Source organism: Coccidioides immitis (genome assembly GCF_000149335.2).
Source record: "Coccidioides immitis RS genomic scaffold supercont3.6, whole genome shotgun sequence".
Taxonomy (NCBI): Eukaryota; Fungi; Ascomycota; class Eurotiomycetes; order Onygenales; family Onygenaceae; genus Coccidioides; species Coccidioides immitis.
Window position 1 is genome coordinate 432,199 of NW_004504312.1, and position 27,243 is coordinate 459,441.

The window sequence follows — 27,243 nt, forward strand, 5'->3', positions numbered from 1 at the left end:
GTAATGAAATGCACCCCGGAGCAGCTGTTTGCTGGTGGATTTCTGGAAAGGGCTGAGATGTTGACTTTCGCGGAGCTTCCTATGCAACCACAGAGTGTGGTGTTAGTGCGTTAGTTAGTTAAATAACTCTGGAGCTGGCTGAGTGGTTGGCGTCATGATCCTCTCTCATCAGTGCTGCTCAGCTCCACGCAGCTGGAGCACGTCAGCCTGGGAAGTTGGTTAAGAAGTGAGCTGGACTTTGCTCTTTTACAAATCAACACCGGCCGAAGAAAAAGACGCAACAGCCGCCTTGACAGACTGTGCGGGCTCTCTCAAGGACTAGGATATGCTGCTGATGGTCTGAGCCAAGCCGTCACTGTCATTCGGGGATCTGCAGGTTCACATCATTGACACCCAAGGGGGGCCCCCTGGGAATAGTACAAAGATACGGAGTACGGAGTACGGAGTAGAGGATTGCGGATACTAGATATCCAGGGTCTGCTTCGATGGGTGAGGGAGAAGGATGCTACATCGACCCTTACGGACAGGGCTCAAGGGGGACCCGAACAAGGCTATTATGTAGTTTTCCAGTCGTCCCCATAATCCGCGAATTTCGCCCGAAGATTGGCAGTTTTGCAGCACATCTTAAACCATCAAACGAACCATAAACGCCGACGCATTTGTTAAAGCAGCCCAAGACCATCGCCACTCCGGGCCTAGCGTCGAGGCGGAGCAGCGGCAAAAAATCCCCGCCGCTGTAGCCACCGGTGACAAAGCATAATTCCCACGAATGGCGGGCGTTTTTTCTGGTTGCGGGAGGAAATCAGGGAATCGCCGTACATAAAACAGTTACATCCGTTCCCCATACCTTTCCGCTCGCTTCTCCCCTCCCCTCCCCCCCCCCCCCCCCGCCCCTAGCCATTTTCTGTCAGTTCCGTTTATTGCGCCATTTTAAAACACCCTCCTCACCCGCCGAAAGCCCCGAAAGTGCAGGGAGGAATGCTTGTCCTCTGTCCACGTCCCTCGAATACATTAATTCGAATCTGCAGCTCCAACAAACGACCGGTACCCTCTCTACCTGTCTCTCCCGCACTGCGAGTCCATCCTTCGCCGCAATTGAGCCGTAGAATTCACGGGACAAGGTTGTGGCTGTCTCCCACGAAGAACAACACCCCTCGAAAACTGGCGATTTCCACCCGTCTCGGATCGGTGACACGGCATTTCTCGAGTGCCTCCCCCGCTCTGTCCAAGATATCAGATACAATGGCGCCAATCGACAGTGTAGAGGTGAAGAAATATGATTACATCGTGATCGGGGGTGGGAGCGGAGGCAGTGGTGCTGCACGGAGAGCGGCGGGGTGGTATAAAGCGAAGACATTGATCATTGAAAACGGGAGATCTGGAGGGTGCTGCGTCAATGTCGGGTATTTTCTTCTCCTCCCCCTTCCACGCCGCCTGCCGCTCTGCGAGAGACAAATAATAAAAAAAAAAAAAAAAGACAAAAAAAAGGTATATCTGAACTAATATGAAACGAATAGGTGTGTTCCAAAGAAAATGACGTGGAATTTCTCCTCGATCGCAGAGTCACTACGTGACGGTGTGCATTACGGTTATGATATCCCCAAGAACATCTCCGTAGACTACAATCTTTTCAAGCGAAAACGCGATGCTGTGATTGAGCGATTGAACGGTATCTACGAGCGGAACTGGAACCGTGAAGGGATCGACCTTGTGCACGGAACAGCTACCTTTGTTGGACAGAAGGAGCTCGAAGTCACACTGCAAGATGGCAGTGGGAAGGTTCGGTTCACCGCTCCGCACATTCTGATCGCTACCGGCGGCTACCCCAAGGTCCCCAATACTCCTGGTGCCGAGCACGGAATCACTAGTGATGGGTTCTTCGAAATCGAGGATCTGCCGCCGAAGGTTGCCGTTGTCGGTTCTGGATACATCGGTGTTGAATTGGCGGGCGTCATGCACACTGCCGGCGTCGAGACGCATCTGTTCTGTCGCCATGAGACGTTTCTGCGAAAGTTTGACCCAATGATCCAGCATACCATGACAAAGCGATACGAAGATGTCGGAATGAAGATCCACAAGAACTTCACTGGAGTCAAGGAGGTCAAGCTTCTACGTGAAGGCAAAGGCGCAGATAAGCTGCTCAGGCTGATCATGCATGATGGCAGCGAGATAGAAGTCAACGAGCTGCTTTGGGCCATTGGTCGATCACCGGCCGTTGACAACTTGGGTCTCAAGGAGATTGGTGTAAAACAATTGCCCGGTGGATATATCGCTGTCGACGATTTCCAGAACACCTCTGTCGAAGGCATCTACGCGCTCGGTGATGTTACTGGAAGAGCGGAACTGACTCCAGGTATGTCTCTTCCACGACAGAAAAAAAAGTTAGAAAAGTTTTTTACTGATTTGTATTTAGTTGCCATTGCTGCTGGCCGCCAACTTGGAAACCGTCTCTTTGGGCCCCCCGAACTGAAATCATCCAGATTGTCGTACGACAATATCCCCACCGTCGTATTCGCTCATCCAGAAGTCGGCTCTATCGGCTTAACAGAACCCGAGGCTGTGGAGAAGTACGGAAAAGACAACCTCAAGATCTACCACACTAAATTTACAGCTATGTTCTATGATATGATGCCCCCAGAAGAAAAAGCTCATAACCCGACCGAGATGAAGCTCATCTGCGCGGGTCCTGAAGAGAAGGTTGTTGGCCTACATATCCTTGGTCTCGGAGTTGGCGAGATGCTACAAGGCTTTGGCGTCGCAGTGAAGATGGGTGCCACGAAAAAAGACTTTGATAGCTGTGTTGCTATTCATCCTACATCTGCTGAAGAATTGGTAAGTGCTCTTTGTCCTCCCACCCTAGCTTCCTCCAGACCCAAGGTTCGATGCAAGGCTGATAAAGAGATAGGTCACTTTGAGATAAATCATGGATTCCACTCCATCTTGGGATATCTTTCGATGTTTATATTGTTTGATAGAAGTTACACTGCTTGGGCTACTTGCATATGCATATTGGAAAACATTTTTAGTATAAAGACGGATTTATTACCTACAGCTGAAATAAATGCTCTTCAGAATCTACCTTTATATTCATACCCATAATACTGCTGACACTTTAGCTTAGAGTTTAGCCTTCTCCAACCGTGGAGTGAGATCGATCGGATTCCACCAGGGATAGAAAGAGGGCATATCGTCCGGATTCGTCACTGAAGCTTTGAATTGCGGTTTTCTCTTCTCGAAGAAACTCCTGATACCTTCCTCGTTGTCCTTGCCACCGAAGAGACTGTAGATGATCGCTGAGTCGAGCAGGTGTGCTCCCTCGGGACTATCTGGCCCACGGTACATCATATCCCTCATGAGAGAGGTTGAGACGGTGGAAGTATTCTGTGCAATGTCCTCTGCGATCTCGAGAGCGCGGTCTAAGGTCGCCTGAGCCGTCGGGAGGACTTCGGAGAACAGGTCGCGTAGCAAAGGATGGTCCGGAGGATACGTAGCACCCGTGGTGGCGACGTGGAGGGCACGAGAGTGGCCGATGAGACGGGGCAAGAAGAAGGATGATACAGCTTCCATGACCAGGCCGCGGCGAGCGAAAACGAAGCCGATTTTGGTGTTGGCGGTAGCGAGACGGATAGTGGCGGGGAGCGTCATGGTAATTCCGATTCCGACGGCGGAGCCGTTGAGGGCCATGATCGTGGGCTTGCGGCAGTTGTGGATCGCTAGAGTGACTCTTCCGCCACTGCACACAAACAATCACCGCGTCAGTATTTGCCTATAACTCGCACAAAATAGTTCGGGACGGGGAAGAACTCACCCATCCCGATGATCCTTAGGCCTTGTCACGTCTCCTCGATTTGTATGCCCATCCTTTCCTTTTCCCTTTGGAAATCCGAGCTCCAGATCCGCGCCGGCACAGAAAGCCTTTGTCCCCGAACCCGTGACGACAACCACTTTGACGCGGTCATCCACGTCGACCGTGTTGAATATCGACACCATTTCGTTGCACATAGTTGGCGTGAACGCATTGAGTTTGTCAGGCCGGTTGAGTGTCATGAGGAGAATGGGTGTTGGGGTCGGGGACGTGGCAGGCACATGGGAGAGCTTGATGTGCTGCGTAGGGAGGGCGGCGTAAGACGTGGGAAGGGTGACTGAGGCCATCGTGAGTGGCAGCGACTCTGTAGACTTGAGGATATAGTAGTAGATATGGTTTGAAGGAGCCGTAAAAGGATGAGACGGTGATGAAAGACTCGAAAGGTAACGAGTGCAGACTGATGTGATCAGTCAATCAACTAACTAAAGATGTCGATATAACTGCCTTACGGGTCCACTGGGAGCCGAATGCTTTAGTGGTGGATTAGTGATATTTGTACTTCAAACTCCGGACTCCCGTTCAGGGTGTCAGCATCCCGTCTTCCACGAACAGCCGAGCTTCAGGGATGGGGAACCCAAGGTTAAACCTGCGGGGGTCCATGTGCTTGAAGCCATGCTCACTTATCAGCCACGAGCTGACACTAAGAAACAGCACATGAGACCCGGGATTCCTCACAGGATCCAATGCATGAATGGAGCATGGAGGAATGCCCACAATTACTGGGATCCTATCGTTCTCTTTATGATTTTTATCTTGGTGATACCGTGCAACTCGGTGCTTGGACAAAGTCCTCCACACCGAAGGGGGTTTCGTGGGTGCAACATCCGGCATGCTGCTGCAACGTGTGGGGTGGGCCATGTTTAGTTATCTAACGAATTACTCTATCCGGGAGAGTCCAGCGTGCATATGTACGTACGTACGGACATACCGGCCAGTGTCCAAGAGGCCTCGTGTGTTTGGTGATGATTCTTCTTTGCTCTCTCTCCACCGGCAGAAATGCCTCGATTTGCCGACGTCCCGGAGTTCTCCAACCGAAGTTCCGGGACTAACTAGTCAGCGAGCTGTTTAGCCTAGGCTTTAGTTTCACGCGTCATCCTCATCCGCAAGAGCATTCCTTCGAACGTCTTTCTGGCTCCCCGATACAGGCATCTTCTCAATCTCAGATGCATTGGCAGGGAAGCCATGCGTGGCTTCTCTACTTGCATGCAGGATACAGTCAATTTTTGGGTTCGTCACTTATTGCCAGAAATACCATCTTTCAAGGTTATTAGACTGAGCACGGGGACCTCTTTCACGCTTGGAAGCAAATCAATGCGAGATGATGCAGACTGTTCTCAGACTGCTGGTTGAAATGCATTGCCCGCCATGAACCCACATGTGGTACTGTGTATAAAACATGGCATGGTGGCAGCCACTACTCCGGTACCGTGTTACCAGAAAACGCATGCTTCCCTTATTCTTTCTGGAAAATTCTTATATATGTGGGACATAACTACATATTTTTATTACATATTTCTCTCTCTGAACTAGTCTGCACAGTTTCTTTCGCATTCCACCTAAACTTATGGTGCAGCTTAGTTTCCATCAGGATGTTGCTTCAAACAAATGTTCAGGAACATTCGATTCCTCGCTGGGGCATAGGTCACAGCAACAACGAAGCTTTAACCAAAAAATATTCCAATCCGGAAAACCATCACCTATATTGCGAGATTGGAGGATCGTACCCTTAGATGGGAGATAAATGACTGCCGACCCCGTATATCGCTACACGAGACTGGACGTTACACAGGGTGGATAATTAATTAAATTATCGGCCGTGGGATAGAGCTTGTACGGCGTGATATAGACTTTCCAATTCCCCTTTTCTCCTCCAGCAGAGGATGGAGGCAACCTGGAAGGGGAAGCGAGACCATCCTGCCTGGTTTAAGATCCAGCAGCCCATGGTGGCCTCAAGGCACTGCATTTGCCGCAGTCAGAATAAACTGAACAAATGGCTGTCTATATTGTCCATGTTGTGTGCCTCGTCTACGTGGCTTCTGTTGTCTATGTCGCCTACGTCTACAGCTGCTGCAGGACAGCGAGGCCCAAAGCAGGGGGTTTCTTTTACGTATGATGTGCCCTTACGAGCAGAGGCGGGGTTTGTACATAAATACATACATATATACACCCCTGCTATGGTTGACATGGGTGCACTCGTTCTTGTCCAAAGCTTTACACATCTGCACGCGTCTAGTGTCGGGCGCAGCAATCATGGGAAACAAAGGTGACAGCAACTTGAGTGACCTTCATTATCAAAATAAAGCTCATATAATGAATTAACTCTTCCTGAGGTTTTTTTCAGTGGGCAGGACAGTCTGGATTGCAAGTCAGAGTTTCCTCACTGGGGAGAGGTAAACTTCCGCCTTTATATCCCAAAGCCAGCTGACCGAATTTCTCCATTCTACGGATGCGCGTGCATCCATTGTTTCTCTCGTCGCACGTTCTGGCATGTTTGATTTGTCACTCTTGCATGAGCAAAGCCTTCTCGCTAGTAGCAATTCACTCAGTATGGGTTTGATATATGAAATGATCTCCTGCCACAGAGGGCTGGTTTTTAGATATAAATTTGGTTTCAATTACCCGTCTCGCATCGTGCAGGAGCGAGCAACCTATGTCACAAACTTATATCAAGGTGAACTGCGCAGTGCGTGCGATTTGTCCCACTTGAAGCTGTAGCAGCATTCTTTTCATCGGGGATGGTATGAGAAAGAGAACTTTCCCTTTTGGGAGCAGGAAGAAACTCAACCAAGGTGGTGTGCATCTTCATTTCGGTCAAATTTGCTGGTACATCAGTGAAGGTTTGGACTGCGAGCTGAAGATTTCTCAAGTAACACGACCCAGGCTTGCTCGCTGAGTTGACGGTCGTCGGCGAAAAAGCAAACAGTGCTCCAATGTTTTGGCTGGGACGAGAATCGATATGCTCCGACTCTAGTCCCCAAGGTCGAGACCTAAGGATCCAGCGGCTAAGGTACCGGTCACGTATTCCATTGCGACCTGGCGTCGTACAGACTACCCTAAGCACATACGTCTCAGTCCTTGATTCTGAGTTTGAGGGATAATCGCGAGTGGAATCAATGGATTGTACGGAGTAGCTATGAGGACCTTCCTGGAGATGGCTTATAAGGATACTTGGCCCATTTGTTTGGGCCAATTCCATACATCCACGGTATGATCAGCCTATCTTAAGAGTAGCTTCTCATCATTGTTGCACAATTTATTTTAACGTGTATTACTCTAACAATAACTATAATAGGGATTTGGAGATCACAACTATCCCAGAAACCCACAAGTGCTCCAGAAGTATGGGGAATCCTGATAAAGTATCATAACCCCCGACAACAAAGGCCATCAGAACCTTCAAAGAAAACGACGAAGCCAGCGGGAGAAAAAAAAAAAGGCTTCACATTACCTACAATTATTAGGCCATCTGGCGTCGTCGAATGAGTAAAGTCGCCGAAGGGTCCGGATACACATTCTCATCGATATTGAGGTTCTGTGGCCGGCACTTGCCCTCGGGGAACTTAAAATCATACTCCAAAATCAAATGGCCAACGATAAGCTTCACTACGTGAGATGCATAAAACCGCCCTGGACACGCATACTTCCCGTGGCCAAAATGAATGTTGTTGGAATCTGTGGAGGCGTACTGATGCTTGTTTGCCTCTTTGGGCTGCTGGCGGATCTTCTTGTACCGGAAACCGTCGAATTCAGTAGGGTTCTCGACGATGGAGGGATCCTGAAGGATTGAATATGCAGGCATGCCGAAGTGTGTTCCTTTCGGAAACCTAGTCCCGTCGGAGAGGGTGAGAGGCTTGCGGACAACGCGGTTGAAGGACACTGAAGACGGAAAGAAAAGAAAGTAAGTAAGTGTAGTCTGCCAAAGCTCTCCAAGCAAACTTACAATAACTTGGCGGATTGACTCGTTGAGACTCCTTCATAAAGCTGTCAAAACCGTGAAGCTTGCTAAGTGTTGCTTTATCCCATCCACCGTTAGCCGTCAGAGAATCGAGAAGCTCTTCTCTCAGCGGCTCAAAGTATTCCGGGTGATTACAGATGTCATAGAGAGTCTGCACAGCCGCCGTAGTGGTCGTGTTTAATGAACCTAAGCTCAAAGCCAGTAGGCGATGGGCAAGCGAAGCAGGCGCAGCATCCTTAGGTTTAGCAGTGTCCAGCATCCATTGCAAAAGATCTTTGGGCTTTTCATAATTAGGATCGCCGGATGCTTCGTCTCGGCGGCGTTGGTTGATAATCGGGACAATCACGCGCTTCGCCGTCGCGATATTGGAGCGAATACGCCAGTATGAGGATAGGAATGGAGCGACGGACGAACGCATGAAGGACGGAAACATGCGCAACGGTCCAATGGTCGTGAAGATGTTTGTTGGATAAGCAGTATTGGCTGCTACCCACTCCTCATTTCTACAAGCGATTGGCCCAGTGAAAGCACGGGCTGAGAGCCTCGCCACAAACCGTCGGATGATTCCATGCATTTGAATCTCGACCCATTCATCTATTCTCGAGGTCATCAGTTCCTAAATTTCCATGTAAAAAGAGGAAATCTTTACGGTATCCTCGAGGTACCTTTGCAATCAGGGAGCTCCATGGACATAGCAAACTCGAGCTCCTCTTTCAATGGCCCGATGAGATGACCAAGGTTTGGAGTCAGCTTTGTTTGCAGTACCTTGGTGTGAAGGTCACCGTCAAGCAGGATGTCTGTTCCTGTAATGGGGCCTAGAAGTGTCTGTAATGATATGTTAGAGCTTCCTGGTGTTATTGTGTAGTGAGAACGCGCGCGTTACTTGAATATGAGCCTCCATGGCACAGATATGTTCTTCGGGAAGGCTTCTCAATTCGTCCACGAACTTATGTGGGATCACCAAAATGTCCGAGTCTCTTCTTGAAAGCTTGTATATCGAGTCTCGATACTATGGCACGCAAGAAAGCACGTTAACGCAAGAGAACAGAGCAAGACGGTAAGGGTTCTCAAGGGCTTACACGTTGATATCCATATTCAATCAGTCCCGGCGCTTCGCGTGAAAAGCGACGGCTGATAAGCCATGTCGGCTCCCAAGACGATTCATAACCGACATATGGGGCCTTGACACTGAAGAGAATGTCCTTCAATAGTCGCCAGAGCAAAAGGACCGCAGCGCTAATCACGAAAATGGCAGGTTTGTTCGAAGAAAGTGTAAACAATGCATTATGAAATAGAATATGTGCATTATTCAAGAAGACTGGATCAAGGGAAAACATCTTTTATATCAAGCATGGAATGGATTCCCAGGAAAAAACAGCCAGGGAGAGAAGAATTTGTCGGATTTGGAGGCCACATAATTAAGAGCCGACCTGGTGTTATGACCGCTATTATTGTCGACGGATTCAAAGAAACTCTCTTCCGACCCTGGCCAACATGTATGTACAATGTGGGGTTGGTCAACGGAGCCATATTGAAAATGCATGGAGTATTCCGTGCTGCAAGTTATTGGCAACACAAAGACACTCGAATGAACTCCATGTAGGAGCTTCGTTTATTATTGGCCGTCTGACTGCAGCAAACCTAGACAGCGTACATGTATGGACGTACTACGTATGGACATCCATACATACATCCAAACGATGCATATACGTACGCATCGTTTTCAAGGAAAAGCTTCACCGAAATGGCCGCAGGACGAATGCCAAGAAGTGGAGTTGGGTTAAGGGATCCTGATGTATCACAGCCATCACTTCTCCATATTAGTTACCGGCTGGCTTGAATGTGACCCAGGTACTGGTTCCTGGGCAGTTTCTCCAAGCGCAACAAAATCAGGGACCGATGAAACGGTCCCAGCGGAAAGGTCTGCACCGTGCCAGTGCCATGGGTACTCGTAAAAATTGCTATGTCCCGTCTTCGAATGATACGAATGGACGTGGTAACAGTGATAGGGACCCCTGCAAGCCGCATGGTGTAAAGCCGCATGTCGTGACTACCCCCACCATTATCTGGCGACTGGCGTCTAAGGAGATTGCCGAGTGCTCCAACACCTTCGAGAGAAACTGGTCTGCCAATGAGCTGCCCTTAATCCCCGCTCACCCCGGACTCGCTCGTTGAGAAGATTCCGATGCTGCACGAACCTTTCAAAATGACTGGCTCGAGTTCCAGCTCTGATCAAGACCCATGCCGGGTGATTGAGGAGAGCGACTCTGCAGGCCAGCGACAACTCAGCAAGCCCAGCTCGCGGAAAAAACCACAGGGATGTGGTTGCAGCGCACTTCTGCCGGCTCTGCCGTTGGAACTCAAATTAGGCGACAGGCCAGTCTATCACGTGATGGGTGGCGGAGGAGGTCGACCCGTCCTTGGGGAGCGTTGTGACGCCCGGAAGTATGAACACCAAGGCACGCCAGTTGCAGGATGCATAGAGGGCATTTCAGCGAAGTTATGTATGAGCACTAAGTAACAAGTCGATTTTGCCGGTGTATAGCTACATACAGTAACTCGGGCAGCGGATCACTCTCCGCGAGACCTGTGAAATGTTTCGCTGCGATGCTTGGATGACTAAGCAACATCAGGGATCTTTCGTTGCCGTGAACGCAGCAAAAAATTCTCGCTGAGGATGAGAGCATCCCGAGCTCCCCAGACACGGCAAAAGGGGGTTGATCAGCACGCAAGATGCGGCCGAACGTCGTCGCAAGAGCATGGCGCTCGTTTTCGACCCAGCGTCCTGTACCAAAGGCCACTCCATGGAGAACTAGCCGCCTTGCATCGGCCATCTCAGTGACGAGGTCATACTCCAGGGCACCACAGCCATCTCAGTCGACCCCCTCATGCGACGGAGCACCCTCAGATCCTATTTCCCATAATCAGGCAATTGAAACCGCTCAAGATCCATGTAATGAACTGCCCTCAGATATTGTTACCAATGCTGATAATCAGACCATTGGAACCGCTCAAAGCTCATACAGGGAGAGGAGAGATAAAGTTACCCGTCCCGACAGTAGGACAGCTAGAAGCGCTCGGCATCCAGACGATGAAGCACCCCCCATAGATTCTGCTACCGGTATCGATCATAGAATAATTGGAACCGACCAAGATCTCTTTGGGTCGACTCCATTCAGCCCCGGCTCCCCCTATTTTCACCCCGATGGCGCGCACATTTTCAATAAACTCATGTCCTTTCTTCGAGCACAATACAAACAATATGGCTTTGAAGAAGTCATAACACCAACCATGTATAAAAAATCCCTTTGGGAAAAATCTGGGCACTGGTATATTTATAAAGACGATATGTACGAGGTCCGTGGGCGTGGTGCTACAGGGCAAACCGTCGACGTGGAGATCGGTGAAGACGAACAGTATGGACTAAAGCCGATGAATTGCCCTGGCCACTGCGTGCTATTCGCATCCAAAACAAGGTCATACCGATCCCTTCCTGTTAGATTTGCAGAATTCAGCCCTCTCCACCGCAATGAAATATCGGGATCGTTGTCAGGATTGACCCGTGTTCGAAGGTTCCACCAGGACGACGGTCATATATTCTGTCGCCCGGAACAGATTGAGAGAGAGATCGAGTTAACGCTGCAGTTCACGGAAAGTGTGTTGAGCACGTTTGGTTTGGAAGATTATAGGCTCGTCCTCTCCACTCGGCCGGAAAAGGATTATCTGGGGAGCCTAGCGCTATGGAATGATGCTGAGAATCAGCTTAAAGATGCTCTGGATAAGAGTGGGAAGCCCTGGCATATCAATGAGGGTGACGGGGCATTCTATGGACCCAAAATAGACCTTCAGATTCGGGATTCTCGTGGGAAATACCATCAACTATCCACAATTCAGCTCGATATGAACCTTCCTCAACGGTTCGGGTTGGAGTATGTGGTTCCTGGGACAGAAACTGACGTCAATGGCCCAAGAAAAGCCACGCCCGTATTGATTCACAGGGCAATATTTGGTTCTCTGGAGCGCTTCTTTGCGCTTTTAGCAGAGCACTATAACGGTCGATGGCCATTCTGGCTTTCACCACGTCAGGGGATAATACTCACGGTGAACAACGACCCTCAAGTGCTGCGGACTGCCCAGACCGTCGCCTCAGGGATGCGCGGTTATCAGAGCCTTACATTCAATGAAAGCGAAGTGGTTGCTACCCCTGGACTGCTGTATCCCGCCCAGGCCACCTTCCAGATTGATGTTGATACGTCTTCGCGGTCTCTTGGCAAAAAGATCAGAGAAGCGATGGGCAGGAAGTACAAGCTCATTTTTGTTATTGGCCCGTCGGATGTATCAAACGGAAGTGTCGGCGTTGATCTTACCGGGCTATTGGGAGGAAGGAGTCCGCCCGAAATCAAGCAATGGTTACAGAATACCCCCGGCTGGGATTTCGTTATATCCCCGGATGGCCGGTCAGTTAAGATGACTATGAAGGCAGACGACGTGTACGATTGGTTGATAAAACTGGAGAAGGAGTTTTGGTAGGGGTAGCCTCGATGCATCTGTGTCTCCAGCATAGCATTTCCCAACCCGCTCGAGTTGGATCTTGTAAGCGCATCACTTGTATAATATATCACTTCTTGGACAGCAGTTGATTCTGAAATTTATTTCCCTTGACGAATTCAGTGCCCAAAGCCGAACCAACTTCAGCGGCTTTACTTCGCATTCCGTAGTTTCATCTGATCTCCCTTGAGCCGTCGAATCGAGTTCATCCGGCCCGTGCTGGATCGGAGAAAGCTTGGGCCGAGACACTAAAGAGACTGTCTAACCGTTTACGGACTAGTGCTTGGCTCCAAAACGTGGCTTGCCTTCCAATGAAGGGTGGCTGCGACAGCGAACAAGCTCGACGCCAGTCTGGAATCGTCATTTTCCCTCCCCGCCACAGGCCTGCGCATCTTCCGGACGTTGTTGCGAAGTTGTTGAGACATGCACCGCACTCCCAGCGACTCTGGATTGTGTTATCTCCACCTTACCGAAACTCAAGGCCAGCGGCAGGAAGTCATTAACGCACAGGCACAGCACCCCGCCAATATCTACATCTGCCAGGCAAATGGCTGGTGATCTGGCCCACGATCTCTTGTGTGTGCCTCTTATTTCTCCTCGTGATTCAAATGCCTGAGACGAACTCGAAGCCAGTACCCAGGAAAAGCGCTTTTTCCTGCGAAGCATGTCGGAAACGCAAGGTTTGATCCCTCGATCCTTTCTAAATCCTAGCATTGGCCTATCTTTTTTTTCTTTTCTCAACTTTTTCTGTTTCGTTTTCCCTTTTTTATTAAAAAAAAATAAACAATAAAAAAATAAAGAAAAGAAATTAAAAGAAAGGACCTGTTCGAGCTGACACCATGCTTCATGGGATTTAGGTGAAATGCAACGGCGCCAGCCCATCATGCTCCCGATGTGCTGCTCGCGGGGAGACCTGCGTCTATAGCCTGTGAGTCCAGCCAGCTCAGGAATCTCCACCATGTTTCTGATCCTTGTAGAACACCTACACTATCGTACACAAAATCCCTCGAAGCTCGGATTGCTGAATTAGAGGCGGAGCTGGACCTTGTACGAAGCGAAAACAAAGACCAAAAGAGTTCCGACCAGAAGCCCAAGGTCGAGGAGGTCGAGACGAAAGTGCCTCTAGAAAGGTTCGCCAGGCATTCAAATGGGTCACAAGATGGGGGAGACACACTGGACTTGGCCCGGGATATCGAAGGGCTGAAAATGGAGGACGATGGGCGCATCTCTTTCCACGGACCCACCAGCTTATTTCAGTTGCCCAGCGGGATTCCTCAGGAAGATCTAAATCCCGTTAAATCAACGCAGGAGCTAGACGGCCGGAAAGAGAGGCTCATAAACAACGCGTGGAGAGAGCGAGCGTTTGAACAGCTTGCAACTATCCCTGTAAGATGGTTTTTCGTGGCAGCTTTGCGCAAATAGAATATGGTCACTGATATTTGTATCCAGGAACCTTTTCATTACCTTCTCGATTCTCATTGGTGCTGGATACACCCTCTTTTTAATTTTGTATACCGACCAGCATTTACACGTGAGTTGCAGAGCCTTAGTCAGGAATCAGTATAGTTCTCGAGACTTATGAGTTTGTTTTTGCTCTCAATAGGCGATATGAAAATGAACGGTCCATACTATTCCGACGTACTTTTGAATGCCATACTATCTCATTCTCTCCGATGGTGCAAAAGTGAACCGAAAATCAGTCGACTCCTGGATCCATATGACGGCGGTACTCAATTCTTCAATAGAGCAGTAGATGGATTATACGAGAGCCTTAAGCAAGGGAACGGACAAATACCGATCGTGCAGTCCTTACTTTTACTGAGTGCACAGGAATGTGGCCGTGGAAACAGGACTCAAGCGTGGCTCTATAGCGGGATGGCGTTCCGTTTAGTGGAAGACCTGGGTATCACAATTGATAGCCGGAAATATTCAGGCTCCGTGCAATTCTCGGATGAAGATGTCGAGATCCGGAATCGGCTTTTTTGGAGCTGTTATTTCTGGGATAAACTGGTTTCGTTGTATTTTGGCCGATCTCCTATTATTCAAGATACGCCAGTCAGCCCGCCCCAGATTCTTCGTAAGCTAATCCCTTCACTTGTCGGCTTCTGATCGAGCCGCTATTAACGCAAACTTAAATATAGTGGACGACACTGCCGAAATAGAAATATGGACACCGCACGGGGTCGTATTTCCAGAGGGTACACATTACCCGCCAACACAGGCTCATTCGACATCCTGCTTTATGAGAATGTGCTCGCTTTCCGAAATTTTGAACCAGATTATAATACACATATACGACCCAGTCCGGCAAAGCACAGAAACCCAGATCCTCAACTGTGTGCATGAACAAGGCGAGAATCTCGAAAAATGGTGGACCGAGTTACCTAGTTTCCTGAAGCTCATCGTTAACGATCTACCCGCATACTGTCCCCCGAGCCATATTGTCACATTAAAGTAAGCTTTATTAGTTCTTTGCCTAAGGATCACCCCTCTTACGTCTTTATAGTTGCATATATCACATCACCAACATCCTCCTCCATCGACCCATGCTCTGTTCGAAGCCTTTCAGAAGCTTGGAAAATGCTGCAGACAATGCAAAGCACCTGGTCCAATGTCTCTCTTCCGCGACTTCCATTATCTCTCTCTACGACCTTTACAGACGAACTTTCGGAGATTCTCATGTCGTTCTCTCCCTCGCATACAGCCTGTACACAGCATCCTCGATATTCTTGCTCGAGATACAGGCGCTGAAGTATGCCTCTGCTTCGACACTAGAGAAGCTTAGATACTGTATTGTCGCACTGGAACGTGTTAGATCCGCAAACCCAGGTTCGTCACACATATTCACCTCAGTTTTCTACAATAGTGTGGAGAAGATTTTTTGTGGCTAACACCCTATTCAACTTCCTTTATAGTTATAAATACTGCGCTTGGCCTGGTTGAAAAAGAGTTACAAAAACTACACATTAACATTCTTGCGCCGATACATCCCGATCCCCAGCCCACGTCATCTCGTCTACCTCCCCAGTCATCCCAGGATACTTCCCGTTCAGACCATCAACAACCACAGCATCAGCAGCCCACCCTTCAGTCTCCATCTAACTATACACTTCCTCCCCACGGCGCATTCAGCATCACGCCACCACCTTTCACAGAACAAAACTCGGACACCTCTTTTACAATGGATCCTTCTCTATTAAACCCGTCGGAATTATCTCAAGAGCATATGTACGATATAGCGCCAGAACTTTTCGAAGCTTTCTCGTACGTGGAACCTATGCCAACGAATGTTGGCCAAGGTGGATTCGATACCGGGTGGCCGTCTTCCGGAAGCTAATCCGAACAAAGGGGCAATGAAATCAAGGCTGTATATATCACACATGTACCTTATGAGTTATGATGAGCCCTTATTTGAATTTATACATCTCTGTCTTCGCAATTTGCGAATACATCACTATCTTGGAACTAAACAAGTGTTACAGAATAAGACATATAGTTTATCAGCTTCCACTTTTTGTGGCTCCTCCGTGTTAGAATGTGCCCTCCTCCACCGGACTTGTGGTAGGAAGAGAAAACAAAAATTTAATCCATTCCATCTTGAGCCCGGCTTCGAATTGTAAATAGGAAAAAAGCTTCTACCCAATCACCCAGGCCAGAAGAGGACTCGACATCGCATTCAATAAGCCTTCTTTCCAACTATAAATCATTCAAAGTTACTTGTAGTGTCCACTGTGAGAAACAATGCCTCCAAGTGATGCAAGGGGTAGAGTTGATGTAGACTACCTATGTGTTTTGATTTTTATTAATACTTCTCACAGTCCCCAAAGCTCTTCAGCATTCCGACGAAACAACTTATCAACGAGCTCTGTATTCCCTCCACACCAGTGAAGACACTTTGCAATAAATGGTTTGACATCCAGCCCTTCAAACCTTGTATGCGGCCAGTCAGTTGCAAACACCAACCTGTCCGGGGCAACCCGCAGCAGTTCCTTTGCTATAACACCTAGAAACTTCAGTTCCGGGTCATCACTTAGCCGATATGGCGCCGATATTTTGACGTAAGTCCTCCCCTGTCTGAGAAGGGATACAAGTTCACTGAAGCCTGACAGGGAGTAAGGATCAAATGACGCAGGATCCACATCCGTGGACGGTAACACCGGGCTGGAGAAGTGGTCAAGGCAGATGCGCACGCCTAAATCAGGAACAACGCTCAGTAGGGCCGGGACGCTGCTGAGCGGGATGTATAATTGCAGAACCCAGTTGAGATGAAAAATCGCTCGCGCGTGCTGGCGGACAGATTCTGCTAGTTCCTCGGGGGTCAATTGCTTGTCGACTGACTGGAGGTTGAGCCGGACGCCACGGACTCCCAGCCGATGCCATTCCAAGAGCTTCTCAGGCCGGATACTCTGTGGGTCAATAGTGACGATTCCCCTGCCATGTTGAGGCCCAATTTCACGTAGTCCTTCTAGTAAACAGGAGTTGTCATACCCGTATATAGATGGTTGGACGAGAACAATGTTAGGGATGCCGACACTAGATTCGAACTCCATGGCTTCCGAGAGAGTGTGGGTTTGAGGCTTGTATTGCGCGTCTGGGGCTAGCGGGTAACGGTCGGGATCAACGATGTGCATATGGCTATCCCATGCATTGGGCGAAAGACCCGTTTGAGGGTTTGATGCCGCCATAATTACCAAGAAAGGAATAACAAGGACTACCGAGGAGAGGAGCGGTCTGGTATAGGTATGAGGTCGAGTAATGCAAGGTAATCTCAAGGGCAGTTGGGTTCAACAGCATAATCCTGAGTAGATTTCAGAGACCTAGGCCGAGCAAATGGCCGTCTGCCATCCTGTCAAATGTTTTTGGGCGCCTGGTGGGGTTTTGGGATGAAGCCGTGGCATAAATGGTTGTGAACGACGTCACATGAATTTGTCTGGTCCCAATCTATGTGCGGAGCACGGTGTAGTTACACCCATTCCATATACAGAACATTTTTGCTAGTAAAGCAAAGCAATGGTGAATGGGAATGGCAGTTTTTAGACTCAGAGCACAGACCGTAGTGGATAGTGTGTCGTGATTGCTGGTTCCCATTTCTTCAGGGCTTATCAATTCAAAACTAAAATGTTCCAAAACAAGAGCAGCTGCCTGTCTCGGTGTACAAAGTATGTAATTCTCCTCGAATGAAAGTAATAAAGCTTTCTGCATTGTTAGCCTTACTTAAAACAAGCTCCTAAAAAGTGACTATGGTACAAAGAACCGTCTGATGCATGATTGCTGAGAACATGGAACTGAACAACATGGGGGGAAGCACAGTGATAGGACCAACGGAATATAAACACGCTCGGAATCTTGAGGGACTCATGCGAAACAAAATACTCTGACTGAGTGCTGGATGCCTATGGTGGCAATAGCAAACAATCATACATGCAAAAATACTCAAGCAGACACATTGCAAGGTTCGAATTAGCTTGAAGCAGAGAAATGGAATGAGATAAATTTGCAATATCTTGCCTGTTAATAGGCCTCGCCTTTGAAGTTACCCCATCTCAACCGTTTGGATATACCAGCATGAGCATGGACAAGGTTTGCAAATAGGCTTGAGCCAGTAATGTAATCAAACACACCCTCGAAAAGTTAAAACGGTCCATTCTTTTGACCAGCGCGTGCATATGGGATCTGGCGGATGCCCATAAAATGGAAAGAGAGGCACAACAACGATAACCCAAAGACCCATGATCTCGAGCCAGATGGTGAGACGACGTCACCATGGCAGTCCGTCATAGGAAGTGGCGACATATAGAGACTTGAGTGGTCCCAGAACATTGATGTGTGGATAGCTGCTGGGCGTTCCTAGCCCCAGTTTACCACAAGGCACAATGCATGCTAGTTCCTCGGATGGAATAGAGCTGGGAAGAGCATAATACCCCCGACGCTGAAATGAGGGTGGTCGCGAGAGATTCTGAGATGAATCCGCCAATAAAAGCGGGAAAATATTTAAAACCGACGCAGTCCGTTCGTGGAACGGAGAATGGATACGGGTGACTTGTTGACTTACCTGAGTTTTGTTGCAGGTTTCGTGCTGCTGTGTCGCTCAAAGTAGGAGAATAAAACTAATGCGGTTAGTATAGGACTACAATCACAAAGTTATTAAACATATAGATCATGTGCATGGCGTATGGACTAAAGGGTTTCGGTGGAATTGGGGCGGTTATCGTTATTCGGAACGATGCCGTTTTAGATCAGGCACTGGGGCTTCCAAGTCGTTGCATTCGTCGTCTGCACGACGGCGTTTCACAGCCTTGGGACTATTATCATGACGTGGGACTTGATTTTCCTCGGCCTGTTCTATAACATCCCAGTCTTCGAAGTCATCTTGAGTTTCACCGGATGCTGCCATTTCGTGCGATTCATGATGTGAGAAATCGACTTCGAGGGATTCCTCATCGCCAAGATCTCGAACATCTGTGGTCTTTGGGTATACAAGCTCACACTGCTCTGCGACAGGACTTTTGAAAAGGTCAACGTCAATCTCAAAAGCATTGAGGCTAGGATCTGGGGTAATTTGCCGATCTAAATGCCGAATATACGCGGAAACATCGTGGACCTCATGATCCCGAACTGGGGACACGTCTTCGGGTTGTTTTTCAGAGACCAACAGGGTTCCGGTTTCAGTAGCATGGGGCCCAACGACATCGTTTTGCTCAATATTATCTCTAGCCGTTTCCAAGCTAAGTTGGACAGGCTCTGTGTTGATGACTTCCAATACTTTCTGGTCCTCTGCTGCAGCAGAAGAGCTCGTAGGTTCTGCAGGAATTGGAGTTTTAGATAGGGAAGTTGTATGGCTTTCGTCTTCTGGCGTCCCTGTTGCTGGGATGTCATCATCTACTTGGGATGCAATTTCCCCATCTTCAAATTCCTCCGATTCTGCTTCATCGAGGTGTAGAGTCTGAGCCTCTGGCTCGTCCGGCGGCTTTTCATCATCATTATGCGGATTGCTGTCAACTTCCCCTAAGATATGATTTTCACCATTTTCCCAAATTTCCCCTAGCAGCATGTAAGCGCGCAAGCATAAGAAAAGAGAGAAAACCGGCTTGGGATTTTACCTTGCTCCTCACCGTCACCATCTTGCAGGACGTCAGGAGAGAATTCTTCCTCATCCGGAAACTCGTCTGGCCTTGACTCTAAGGTTTCTTTACTTTTTCCGTCATTTTGCTGATCTTCAAAGGTAGCTGGTTGATCCTCAGTCACATGAGACATGGCCGCGTGGTCGATCCGATCTTCTTCTTCGCAAAGAGATTCTTCTAAAACGGGGATTTCCTTGGAAGACCCTAGATCTTCTTGTGAAGTACTGTTATCACTGTTCCCAAATCCATCCTCAATGACTTCAGGAAGTCCAACTGGACCGTCAATATCATGACCTTCAACACCGTCCCATTCCCAGAGATGGGACAGTCCTTTGCCCTGGTCAACTGCTGCTTGGAGGGCAGCCAACTCAGCGTCCAAAATTGGTCTCGAACTGAGGCATATGTACAGAGGTTCCGGGTTATCAACGCCATCATTACGGGAGAGGTCGAGATATAGCTGCACAATCTGAGATAGGTTAATTTCTGAGGACTGAGTAGCAACCTATTGAATCCGTTAGCAAATTGGTGGGTTGCATGAAATACTTTCAAATCAACTAACTTCACTTAGCTGAATATATAGGCAGTCAATAGAAGCCACCAACTCGTCTTCGTCGGACACATTGCTTCCAAGAACTTTACGAAAAGCCTGAAAAAGTTGATAAAGAGGAGCATGTGCTAACTCCTCGTCTTCTAAAAGGTACATCTCCGATGGGTCGCTCTCATTCGGCGGAAAGAGGGACATCTCACTGTCCTGATACAGAACGGTTACTCTGTGCAGGGGTATGTAATCCGCAGTATCTCCAGTTTCAGCTCCATCTTCTTTATCTTCAGCTGGGTGCGACGCTGGAAGTTTGTTTCTTATTTCGTCCGTTTGATCCTGCTCATCAATATTCTCAGTGTCTACCTTGGCAGATGCTGCCGCAGTGGCCTCGGAATCTTCTGCTTTGCCGTTGCCGTTAACAATCTCAGGTGGCCCGGTCGTATCTTGAGCAGAGATCTGGTCGGATCCTTTGGGCACAGCTTCTCCATCCCCTTCCTCTTTAGGCGGGGATAAACTTGATTCTATTTCCGGGCTTGCTTTACTAGACGCCTTTCCATCGCCAAAATTTTGTAGACTATCAATGCTTAGAGCTTCTCGGTTTCCTGTAGCGACATCTTCATTCTCTTGACCCGCTGAATCATCGTGTATAGGTTGTGGAGGAGACGATACTTGAGAAATGACAGGGGAGAACTGCTCTTGAGCTTCGTGATCTTCTATACCTTCGTCACACTTGGAGGGTGGAGAATCGTTTAGGTCAGGGGGGTGGGCATCAGTAAGGGTTGAAGGACCTTCTCCTCCTCCTCCTCCTCCTCCTCCTTCTTCTTCTTCTTCTTCGTCAAAATTTCCGGGGATCGGGGCATCAATATCTTCTTCATAGTCATCCACCATCTCGCCCTCATACACATCTTGATTAGAGGGCAACTTGGTCTCGTCATAACCGTAGCGATTGCCTCGATTTGATGGGTCGTCAGGATCAGGTAAATGAGCTGCCGAGTAGTTATCATCGATCATATCTGCATCCCTTGCATGCTCATCATAGTCCTCTGACATATCAGGATGGTGTGATGCGGTCGCAGAAGCATCTTCCACAACAACATCATTATCACTGTTCTCTGCCCGATCCTGGTAAATGTCAAGATCTATCTCGATATCGTCATCGGCAGGGATCTCGGGATGGTTGGATGTCACCTCCATGCTGTCATCAAACATAGAGTGCTCCATCTTCTTGGTCTATTGAATGTACCCTGCTGTTCACAGTGCCTCGCAAAGCTATCTGGCCATCCTGAGGGAAACCACCTTAATACAATCTTCGTGTGATGGGCCTTTGAGAAGGGTTGGTGTGGCGTAGACAGGATGAGCCACGCCAGCGGTATAGTCAAAAATAGCAGCTTGAAATACAGTAGCAGAAGTAGGAAAGATGTGCCCTGTACTATGTGAAAACAGGCCAGATGAGGACGGGGTATGGATGAAGTTGAGCTGAGAGGAGGTTAAAGAGAGAAAAGGCCGCCACAAGAAGTTCCTCTCATAAGCGAAATGCTTATTAAGGAGTGAGTCTAGGTATGCACGGACCACCTCAATTAGACCGATCAAGACAACATTCAACTTCACCCTGGAGGCCAATGACCAACAACCCCAGCTCAATCTTAACAGCTATCTCTTCTCCTCTGATTACAGGTTTTGGATTGACTAGAATGCTGAATGCTTAATTTCCTCAAAAATGGTGAGTCAATTGAAAGGCAGGGCGGAATCGGGTCCATAGCCGACTCACTCGCTCCTAGGTCATTCTCGCAGCGTCGATATGCACCCGCGGAGGCAAAGCCGTCCTCTCGCGGCAGTTCCGTGAAATTGCACGATCGCGAATCGAGGCCCTCCTCGCATCATTTCCCAAACTTGCCGATTCCGGAACGCAACACACCACCGTCGAACAGGATAACGTCAGATTCGTATATCAGCCTCTGGACGAACTTTACATCGTTCTGATAACGAACAAACAATCAAACATTCTCCAGGATATCGACAGCTTGCATATTTTTGCTCAGGTGGTCACGAGCATTTGCAAAAGTCTTGATGAACGCGAGATTCTACGCAATGCCTTCGAACTCCTTTCGGCCTTCGATGAGGTGGTTACGCTGGGCTACCGAGAGAATCTCTCACTATCTCAGATAAAGACTTTCCTTGAAATGGAGAGTCACGATGAACGTATTTCGGAAATTATTGAGCGGGTATGTCCTCAAATCCATAATAATTGGCTGTCACCATTTTTAACATCTGCACCGTGTAGAACAAGGAACTTGAAGCGAGCGAAGAGAGGAAAAGAAAGGCAAGGCAGCTTGAGATGCAACGCAAAGAGGCTGCGCGGTTGGCGAAAGGAGCGGCCCCTCGTGCCCCATCCTATCCGGTCTACAGTCAGCCTACCCGACCCACCATTCCCGATACCCTTGATACCTATGAAGCAGAGAAGAAGAAAACATTCACAAAGTAAGTGCAAACCACCCATATGCCCGTATCGTTGCTCATGTCACTGATTTTTGTAGGGCTCTACCATCCCGAGGTAAAGGGATGCAACTTGGTAAGAAATCGAAGACGACAGACATTTATGAGAAAGTCCGCGGAGACCTTGGACCCGAAGTTGAAGAATCTGCTCCTGTCTCCGCAACCCCTGCTGCCGTTGCTGGAGTAGCACCTGTATCTTCCAGACAATCCGTGTCGACCGACCGCGAGGCAGTACACATAACTGTAGCCGAAACGGTTTCTGCCAAACTATCTCGGGATGGTGCGATGAAATCTTTTGAAGTGAAGGGGGATTTGCAGCTCCGCATTTCCGACCAATCATTCACGAAGTTGAAGCTTGATCTCAAAGCCAACCCAACACACGGCGCACAGTACCGTACTCACCCGAACGTGGACAAGGCGCTCTTTACCAACTCGAAAACCATCCAGCTTAAAGACACGTCAAAACGATTTCCAGCGAACAACTCTATTGGAGTTTTGCGGTGGCGTGTCGCCAGCAGCGACGACGCCGACTTGCTACCTATTACGTTCACTGCCTGGATTAACAAGGGATCTGATTCTACTACAGTAACGGTGGAATACGAGCTCTCCGGCTCCGAGAGCCTAAAAGATGTCGTTGTTACAATTCCTTTCCAAACAGTTGAGCCGAGTATCTCCAGTTTTGACGCCGTATACGAAGTTACCGGAGACAGCATAGATTGGAACATTGGAAATGTCGACGACTCTAACAATTCGGGCAGTTTCGAGTTTGAATCAAATAACCCTGACGGTGACGAAAACGAATTCTTCCCTATGACTGTCCGTTTCAACAAGCCCAGTCCATTTGTTGACGTTGACGTTCTCGGTGTCTCCTTGGTAGAAATGGAAGGCGAAGGAGTCAATTTCTCAAAGGATGTGAAGTGTATCGCAGAGGGTTATATGATTGAGTGAACAATAATTATGGCGCAAAGTGCTTTTAGCTCTGTATAGTTCTACAGAATCTTATTTTTTTTTTTTTGTCTTTGACCTCCAGATGCAGCTCAGTGAGTAGAGGTTGCAGCCCAGCCATGACAAACCCGCTGGATAGCTACTGTATGCAACAACCAAACTGCAACAGCAAATACTCTCTGGCTGTGGATTGCTGTTTAATTTCCCATTCCCTTTTTTTTCTTATTTTTGGGATTGGCTGATTAACTTTTTCACAAGCACTCCATAGATATAGTAGAGATCACCACTGTAAACCAGAAAACAAAGTGTGCTCTTGACCACATAAACAGAGTATATTATTTGTATGATAAAGTCGACCACACGATAATATTAGATGTGAAAATGGAGAATCTCGGCGATGGAGCAAACTAGTAAGTCCAAAAATCTTCAGACTGACCATGTTCTTTGCCAGTGTGGCTTATACAGACAGTGCCTGGTTCAACAATATCACTTATGTTCCACAAAAGGTTCCCACGCTCTTCACAGCTCTCACAGCTCCAGAAAACCTAGTCACAAACCCAATGATATATACGGAGTAGTCCCTATGTTAATCCATTTGTCCTTGAATATGGTGAGACTGTCGAAATTATCCTCAACAATAATGATCCAGGCAAGCATCCTTTCCACTTGCATGGACATAACTTCCAAACCATTTACCGCTCCCCCAAGGACGGCAGACCATTCGATACTTCTATCAACCCAACATTCCCAAAAGTACCAATGCGACGAGACACCATCCTCGTGAATGCAAACGGGAATGCAGTGCTTCGCTTCAAGGCCGATAATCCTGGAGTATGGCTATTTCACTGCCATATAGAATGGCATATGGATAGCGGCTTAGTCGCAACCATAATCGAAGCTCCCTTACAGCTTCGCGAATCCAAGAAACGTCATTCCATTCCGGAATCACACTACGCGACATGCCGTGCAGCTCGTCATCTATATGAAGGCAATGCCGGTGGAAATACGGAAAATTTCCTGGATTTGTCGAATCAGAATGTGCCTCCGCTGCCGTTGGCGTCTGGATTCCAGCCGAGAGGGATTGTGGCCTTAGTGTTTAGTGCGATTGCCGCAGTGATTGGGACTGCGGTTATTGTATGGTACGGACTGGATGAGATCAAAGGGAAGACCGACGAAGGCGAATAGATGTTAGTGGAAGCAAGTTGATTGTTTTCAAGTTAGGTAATAGATTTAATTTCCATTTGCGACTCCGGGATCGTGGCATGAATTTTGTATATAATTTAGACTCTCCATTGGTTCATTAACCAACTAGTCAAATGTTAGTTTGTTGCTAGTTGGATGTCGCGGATTGTCTAGTATGCTATATCGTACGTCGTACTCTGTAGGCAGTACATGTGTTGAAACATAATTCCCCCTATCCCATGTTGCTTTACTTTGAGATCTACTGCCGCAGTTTGACGACTGGATGGAGGTTAATACCTTGCGCCTTAGCCTATGTGCAAACAAAAAAATTCATCAGGAGCGGGAGAAAGGGGGGCGGGTACGCTGATTCGTAGTACACCTGAAGATATCGAGCGCAAGCTCTGTGCGTCATTGAGATATCTGGACGGTATGACTATACAAAGCTTATATCACGCTCCAGCGAGATAGAAGGAAGAATCATTGAAACTCATATAATCATTTTCATCGCATATTACCTCGTTAAACACATAAAGCTCATATCATTTCCCGGGAATCTCGAAGTGATCGCAAGCGCGCACCGAATATAGAATGAAATCACCAAAACGAAATTGGAAGGTATGGATAAAAGGGTCTCTAACAAATGCTAGGCTCGTCAATGACATCGATCTTTATAGGCAAATCATATGCATATTCAAAGGAGGAATTATCTGGAGAGAAAAGTGAGTGCTGTATCGAGCATCAAAAATGCAAGGGAAAATTAAAGGTTCATAGTAATGACGGGGATGTATAGGATATCTGAACAACCTTGCTTTGCATCTGAAGAGCTCAGAGGAGCAGCAGGGCTCATGGTTGATAGAAGTGATAGAGCTTGGGCGACAAGCTGATGCAATGCGCGAATTTGCTGAGCTTGTGTGCCTAAGCCTGATTTATGGCGGGATGACGAATGTTGTCCTTGTGATGATAGGCTCTCCCCGGCGCTTGTACGTGGCTCATGAACATTGGTGCTGCAGCCAACATGATCGTTTTCAAGTGGACTGAATATCGCATAAGTTTCCATATTGTTGAGATTCCCCTCATCTTTGCCATTCCCATCTCCCCCCTCCTCGTCATCATCTTCGTCGAGGTCATCCTGTTCATCCGAACATGCCCGGCGTAAACTCTCTGCGAGGGCTTGGTCTCTCCGAACGTTCGTCCATGGCTCTTCCGTCACAAATCCCACCACAAAATCATTATGAGTTTTCCCTGAAATAATTGCGGCCTGTCTGTGTAGAGACTTAGATTGCGTATCGCCATTGCTCGGTAGGTAAATCAGGATCCCCCTGGAAAGAAGCGGCGGTGGAGTCACAGTTACGGCTAATGCCGATTCATTCTCTGAATTAATTTCACCACAATCGCAGTCATCATCCACTTCAATTAAAGGAGGTCTTGAAGGTTCTTCGTGTTGAGTAATCGTCCTTGTGAGAGATATCACCGAGCTTTTCCGAAGCGGCGGCGAGATATCCAAATCTTCCAGCGCGGTATTAAGGGTGTTTTGGTCTTGTTCTTCATTGTCACAAGGGCTATCCCCACAATCATCATCGTCAGTTCCATCTATACTTGGTGATTGTCCTCCGCTGATTTCCGTGCGGACGGACGTAGTCATCCGCGATACAGTCTCTCGCGCAGCCCGACGAAGAGTGGGAATAAGCTGACAGCCGCCTTTATCCTGTCCTTCAGATCCAATAACCCACGTACTGGCCAATCCAGCCCATGCTGCTACGTTGATTCCCTTTGTGTAACGTTTCCGGGCCATAGCGACGTCTCTGGCTATCTCATGGCTCGACAGTGCGTGTTGACCCGTTGGCCGCCGTTTTGTATTCAAAATCCGCCCGCCTTCCCAAATCAAGAAGCTAAATCTCTTTGCAACATTTGTTAGCCTTCGAACGGCCTCAGGCGACCAGTCGTCGATTATATCGGCATGTACTTGTAAAACAGCGATATATGGGCCAACGGCGCAAGCCAGTCTTAATAGAGCGGCCACCGTGCTTATGTTTGGAGACGCTGAAACGCACACAAGCTCGCCATGGGGTAAGGATGTCTTGGTTTGACGGAGTTGGCGTAAGTACGTCGTCAATGGATTCCGGCTTGAAGGGGACATGTGATCGTCCATTTTGGCCTGATTGCGGGTGTGACGTTCGGGCTGCTGGCCTCTTTTTAGCAAATTCAGGTCTCTAATTCCAGACTCTCAATGAAACCTACAGACGGGTCTTTCGGGATATCGACGGGGCCAAAAGTATTAAGTAGTCTCACTCGCAACGACCCAGGAATTGGACGTTATCTGTGTGATGAGACGTGTCATGAGAAGTCACGGAGATCGCCTGCACCGAGGGGGGGAAAAAAAATCAAATTTCTTTGCACCCTGCAACGCCTAGAGGTTAGTTTAACGACCGCCTGAGAATGGGCTCGTCGCGCAACCGCCTTGTTTCGAAGCGTGCTCGCCCGCCCTTGATTGGTCCCTGTTGGGACTATGACTTGACAGACTGGACACGGGACGGCGGCTGCAGCGTTTTCTTAGGACCCCCTAATATTAATGATCCCCTTTGCATCCTCCCCA

At 48.3% G+C, this 27,243-nt stretch overlaps 10 protein-coding genes across 11 annotated transcripts; 5 read left to right on the top strand and 5 right to left on the bottom strand.

Annotated features, from left to right (window-relative positions):
* Window positions 1-882: 882 nt before the first annotated feature.
* On the top strand, window positions 883-3,729 carry CIMG_03087 (glutathione-disulfide reductase). The gene is made up of 4 exons (XM_001243645.2): window positions 883-1,403; window positions 1,518-2,353; window positions 2,414-2,832; window positions 2,906-3,729. Exons 1-4 carry the CDS (start codon window positions 979-981, stop codon window positions 2,918-2,920), a joined length of 1,695 nt encoding a protein of 564 aa, XP_001243646.2. The 5' UTR covers window positions 883-978; the 3' UTR covers window positions 2,921-3,729.
* CIMG_03088 (enoyl-CoA hydratase/isomerase) lies at window positions 3,008-4,796 on the bottom strand. The gene is made up of 3 exons (XM_001243646.2): window positions 4,580-4,796; window positions 3,809-4,468; window positions 3,008-3,733 (listed from the first exon to the last, which is right to left on the bottom strand). Exons 2-3 carry the CDS (start codon window positions 4,150-4,152, stop codon window positions 3,118-3,120), a joined length of 960 nt encoding a protein of 319 aa, XP_001243647.2. The 5' UTR covers window positions 4,153-4,468; window positions 4,580-4,796; the 3' UTR covers window positions 3,008-3,117.
* A 2,526-nt stretch (window positions 4,797-7,322) lies between these two features.
* CIMG_03089 (cytochrome P450 monooxygenase) lies at window positions 7,323-9,240 on the bottom strand (the record flags this gene model as incomplete). Its single annotated transcript, XM_001243647.2, has 5 exons — window positions 8,900-9,240; window positions 8,704-8,829; window positions 8,486-8,645; window positions 7,806-8,414; window positions 7,323-7,741 (listed from the first exon to the last, which is right to left on the bottom strand). The coding sequence occupies exons 1-5, from the start codon at window positions 9,155-9,157 to the stop codon at window positions 7,323-7,325; spliced, it is 1,572 nt and encodes a 523-aa protein (XP_001243648.2). The 5' UTR covers window positions 9,158-9,240.
* Window positions 9,241-10,553: 1,313 nt separating this feature from the next.
* On the top strand, window positions 10,554-12,350 carry CIMG_11054 (threonine-tRNA ligase; the record flags this gene model as incomplete). Its single annotated transcript, XM_001243649.2, has 1 exon — window positions 10,554-12,350. One exon carries the CDS (start codon window positions 10,554-10,556, stop codon window positions 12,348-12,350), a length of 1,797 nt encoding a protein of 598 aa, XP_001243650.2.
* Window positions 12,351-12,814: 464 nt separating this feature from the next.
* On the top strand, window positions 12,815-15,878 carry CIMG_03092. Of its 2 annotated transcripts, XM_004446247.1 has the most exons (8): window positions 12,817-13,048; window positions 13,226-13,296; window positions 13,346-13,754; window positions 13,818-13,899; window positions 13,972-14,445; window positions 14,510-14,822; window positions 14,875-15,197; window positions 15,284-15,878. In XM_004446247.1, the coding sequence occupies exons 1-8, from the start codon at window positions 12,977-12,979 to the stop codon at window positions 15,703-15,705; spliced, it is 2,166 nt and encodes a 721-aa protein (XP_004446304.1). In that variant the 5' UTR covers window positions 12,817-12,976; the 3' UTR covers window positions 15,706-15,878. The 2 variants fall into 2 exon arrangements, with proteins under 2 accessions (XP_004446305.1, XP_004446304.1); XM_004446248.1 differs by having other exon boundaries at window positions 12,815-13,296.
* On the bottom strand, window positions 15,803-17,232 carry CIMG_03093 (TIM barrel metal-dependent hydrolase). Its single transcript, XM_001243651.2, has one exon. The coding sequence runs from the start codon at window positions 17,051-17,053 to the stop codon at window positions 16,181-16,183; it is 873 nt and encodes a 290-aa protein (XP_001243652.1). The 5' UTR covers window positions 17,054-17,232; the 3' UTR covers window positions 15,803-16,180.
* A 314-nt stretch (window positions 17,233-17,546) lies between these two features.
* Window positions 17,547-21,498, bottom strand: CIMG_03094 (uncharacterized protein). The gene is made up of 3 exons (XM_001243652.2): window positions 20,049-21,498; window positions 19,469-19,991; window positions 17,547-19,409 (listed from the first exon to the last, which is right to left on the bottom strand). The coding sequence occupies exons 1-3, from the start codon at window positions 21,249-21,251 to the stop codon at window positions 18,580-18,582; spliced, it is 2,556 nt and encodes an 851-aa protein (XP_001243653.1). The 5' UTR covers window positions 21,252-21,498; the 3' UTR covers window positions 17,547-18,579.
* A 156-nt stretch (window positions 21,499-21,654) lies between these two features.
* Window positions 21,655-23,661, top strand: CIMG_03095 (coatomer subunit delta). The gene is made up of 4 exons (XM_001243653.2): window positions 21,655-21,750; window positions 21,809-22,252; window positions 22,312-22,508; window positions 22,565-23,661. The coding sequence occupies exons 1-4, from the start codon at window positions 21,748-21,750 to the stop codon at window positions 23,469-23,471; spliced, it is 1,551 nt and encodes a 516-aa protein (XP_001243654.1). The 5' UTR covers window positions 21,655-21,747; the 3' UTR covers window positions 23,472-23,661.
* A 188-nt stretch (window positions 23,662-23,849) lies between these two features.
* CIMG_03096 (uncharacterized protein) lies at window positions 23,850-24,653 on the top strand (the record flags this gene model as incomplete). The annotated part of the gene is made up of 2 exons (XM_001243654.2): window positions 23,850-23,878; window positions 24,047-24,653. The coding sequence occupies 2 exons, from the start codon at window positions 23,850-23,852 to the stop codon at window positions 24,651-24,653; spliced, it is 636 nt and encodes a 211-aa protein (XP_001243655.2).
* A 474-nt stretch (window positions 24,654-25,127) lies between these two features.
* CIMG_03097 (uncharacterized protein) lies at window positions 25,128-27,241 on the bottom strand. The gene has a single exon (XM_001243655.2). It carries the CDS (start codon window positions 26,797-26,799, stop codon window positions 25,408-25,410), a length of 1,392 nt encoding a protein of 463 aa, XP_001243656.2. The 5' UTR covers window positions 26,800-27,241; the 3' UTR covers window positions 25,128-25,407.
* Window positions 27,242-27,243: the final 2 nt, after the last annotated feature.

Coding starts and splice junctions, on each gene's coding strand:
- CIMG_03097 (XM_001243655.2), bottom strand. CDS start 26,799: ATGGACGATCACATGTCCCCTTCAAGCCGGAATCCATTGACGACGTAC.
- CIMG_03094 (XM_001243652.2), bottom strand. CDS start 21,251: ATGGAGCACTCTATGTTTGATGACAGCATGGAGGTGACATCCAACCAT. Junction 19,992..20,048: donor TATATATTCAGCTAAGTGAA/GTTAGTTGATTT, acceptor CGGATTCAATAG/GTTGCTACTCAGTCCTCAGA. Junction 19,410..19,468: donor TGGTGACGGTGAGGAGCAAG/GTAAAATCCCAA, acceptor ACATGCTGCTAG/GGGAAATTTGGGAAAATGGT.
- CIMG_03087 (XM_001243645.2), top strand. CDS start 979: ATGCTTGTCCTCTGTCCACGTCCCTCGAATACATTAATTCGAATCTGC. Junction 1,404..1,517: donor GGGTGCTGCGTCAATGTCGG/GTATTTTCTTCT, acceptor TGAAACGAATAG/GTGTGTTCCAAAGAAAATGA. Junction 2,354..2,413: donor AAGAGCGGAACTGACTCCAG/GTATGTCTCTTC, acceptor ATTTGTATTTAG/TTGCCATTGCTGCTGGCCGC.
- CIMG_03092 (XM_004446247.1), top strand. CDS start 12,977: ATGCCTGAGACGAACTCGAAGCCAGTACCCAGGAAAAGCGCTTTTTCC. Junction 13,755..13,817: donor AACAGCTTGCAACTATCCCT/GTAAGATGGTTT, acceptor ATTTGTATCCAG/GAACCTTTTCATTACCTTCT. Junction 13,900..13,971: donor ATACCGACCAGCATTTACAC/GTGAGTTGCAGA, acceptor TGCTCTCAATAG/GCGATATGAAAATGAACGGT.
- CIMG_03088 (XM_001243646.2), bottom strand. CDS start 4,152: ATGGCCTCAGTCACCCTTCCCACGTCTTACGCCGCCCTCCCTACGCAG. Junction 3,734..3,808: donor CCTAAGGATCATCGGGATGG/GTGAGTTCTTCC, acceptor GTTTGTGTGCAG/TGGCGGAAGAGTCACTCTAG.
- CIMG_03095 (XM_001243653.2), top strand. Junction 22,253..22,311: donor TTTCGGAAATTATTGAGCGG/GTATGTCCTCAA, acceptor TGCACCGTGTAG/AACAAGGAACTTGAAGCGAG. Junction 22,509..22,564: donor AAGAAGAAAACATTCACAAA/GTAAGTGCAAAC, acceptor TGATTTTTGTAG/GGCTCTACCATCCCGAGGTA.
- CIMG_03093 (XM_001243651.2), bottom strand. CDS start 17,053: ATGGCGGCATCAAACCCTCAAACGGGTCTTTCGCCCAATGCATGGGAT.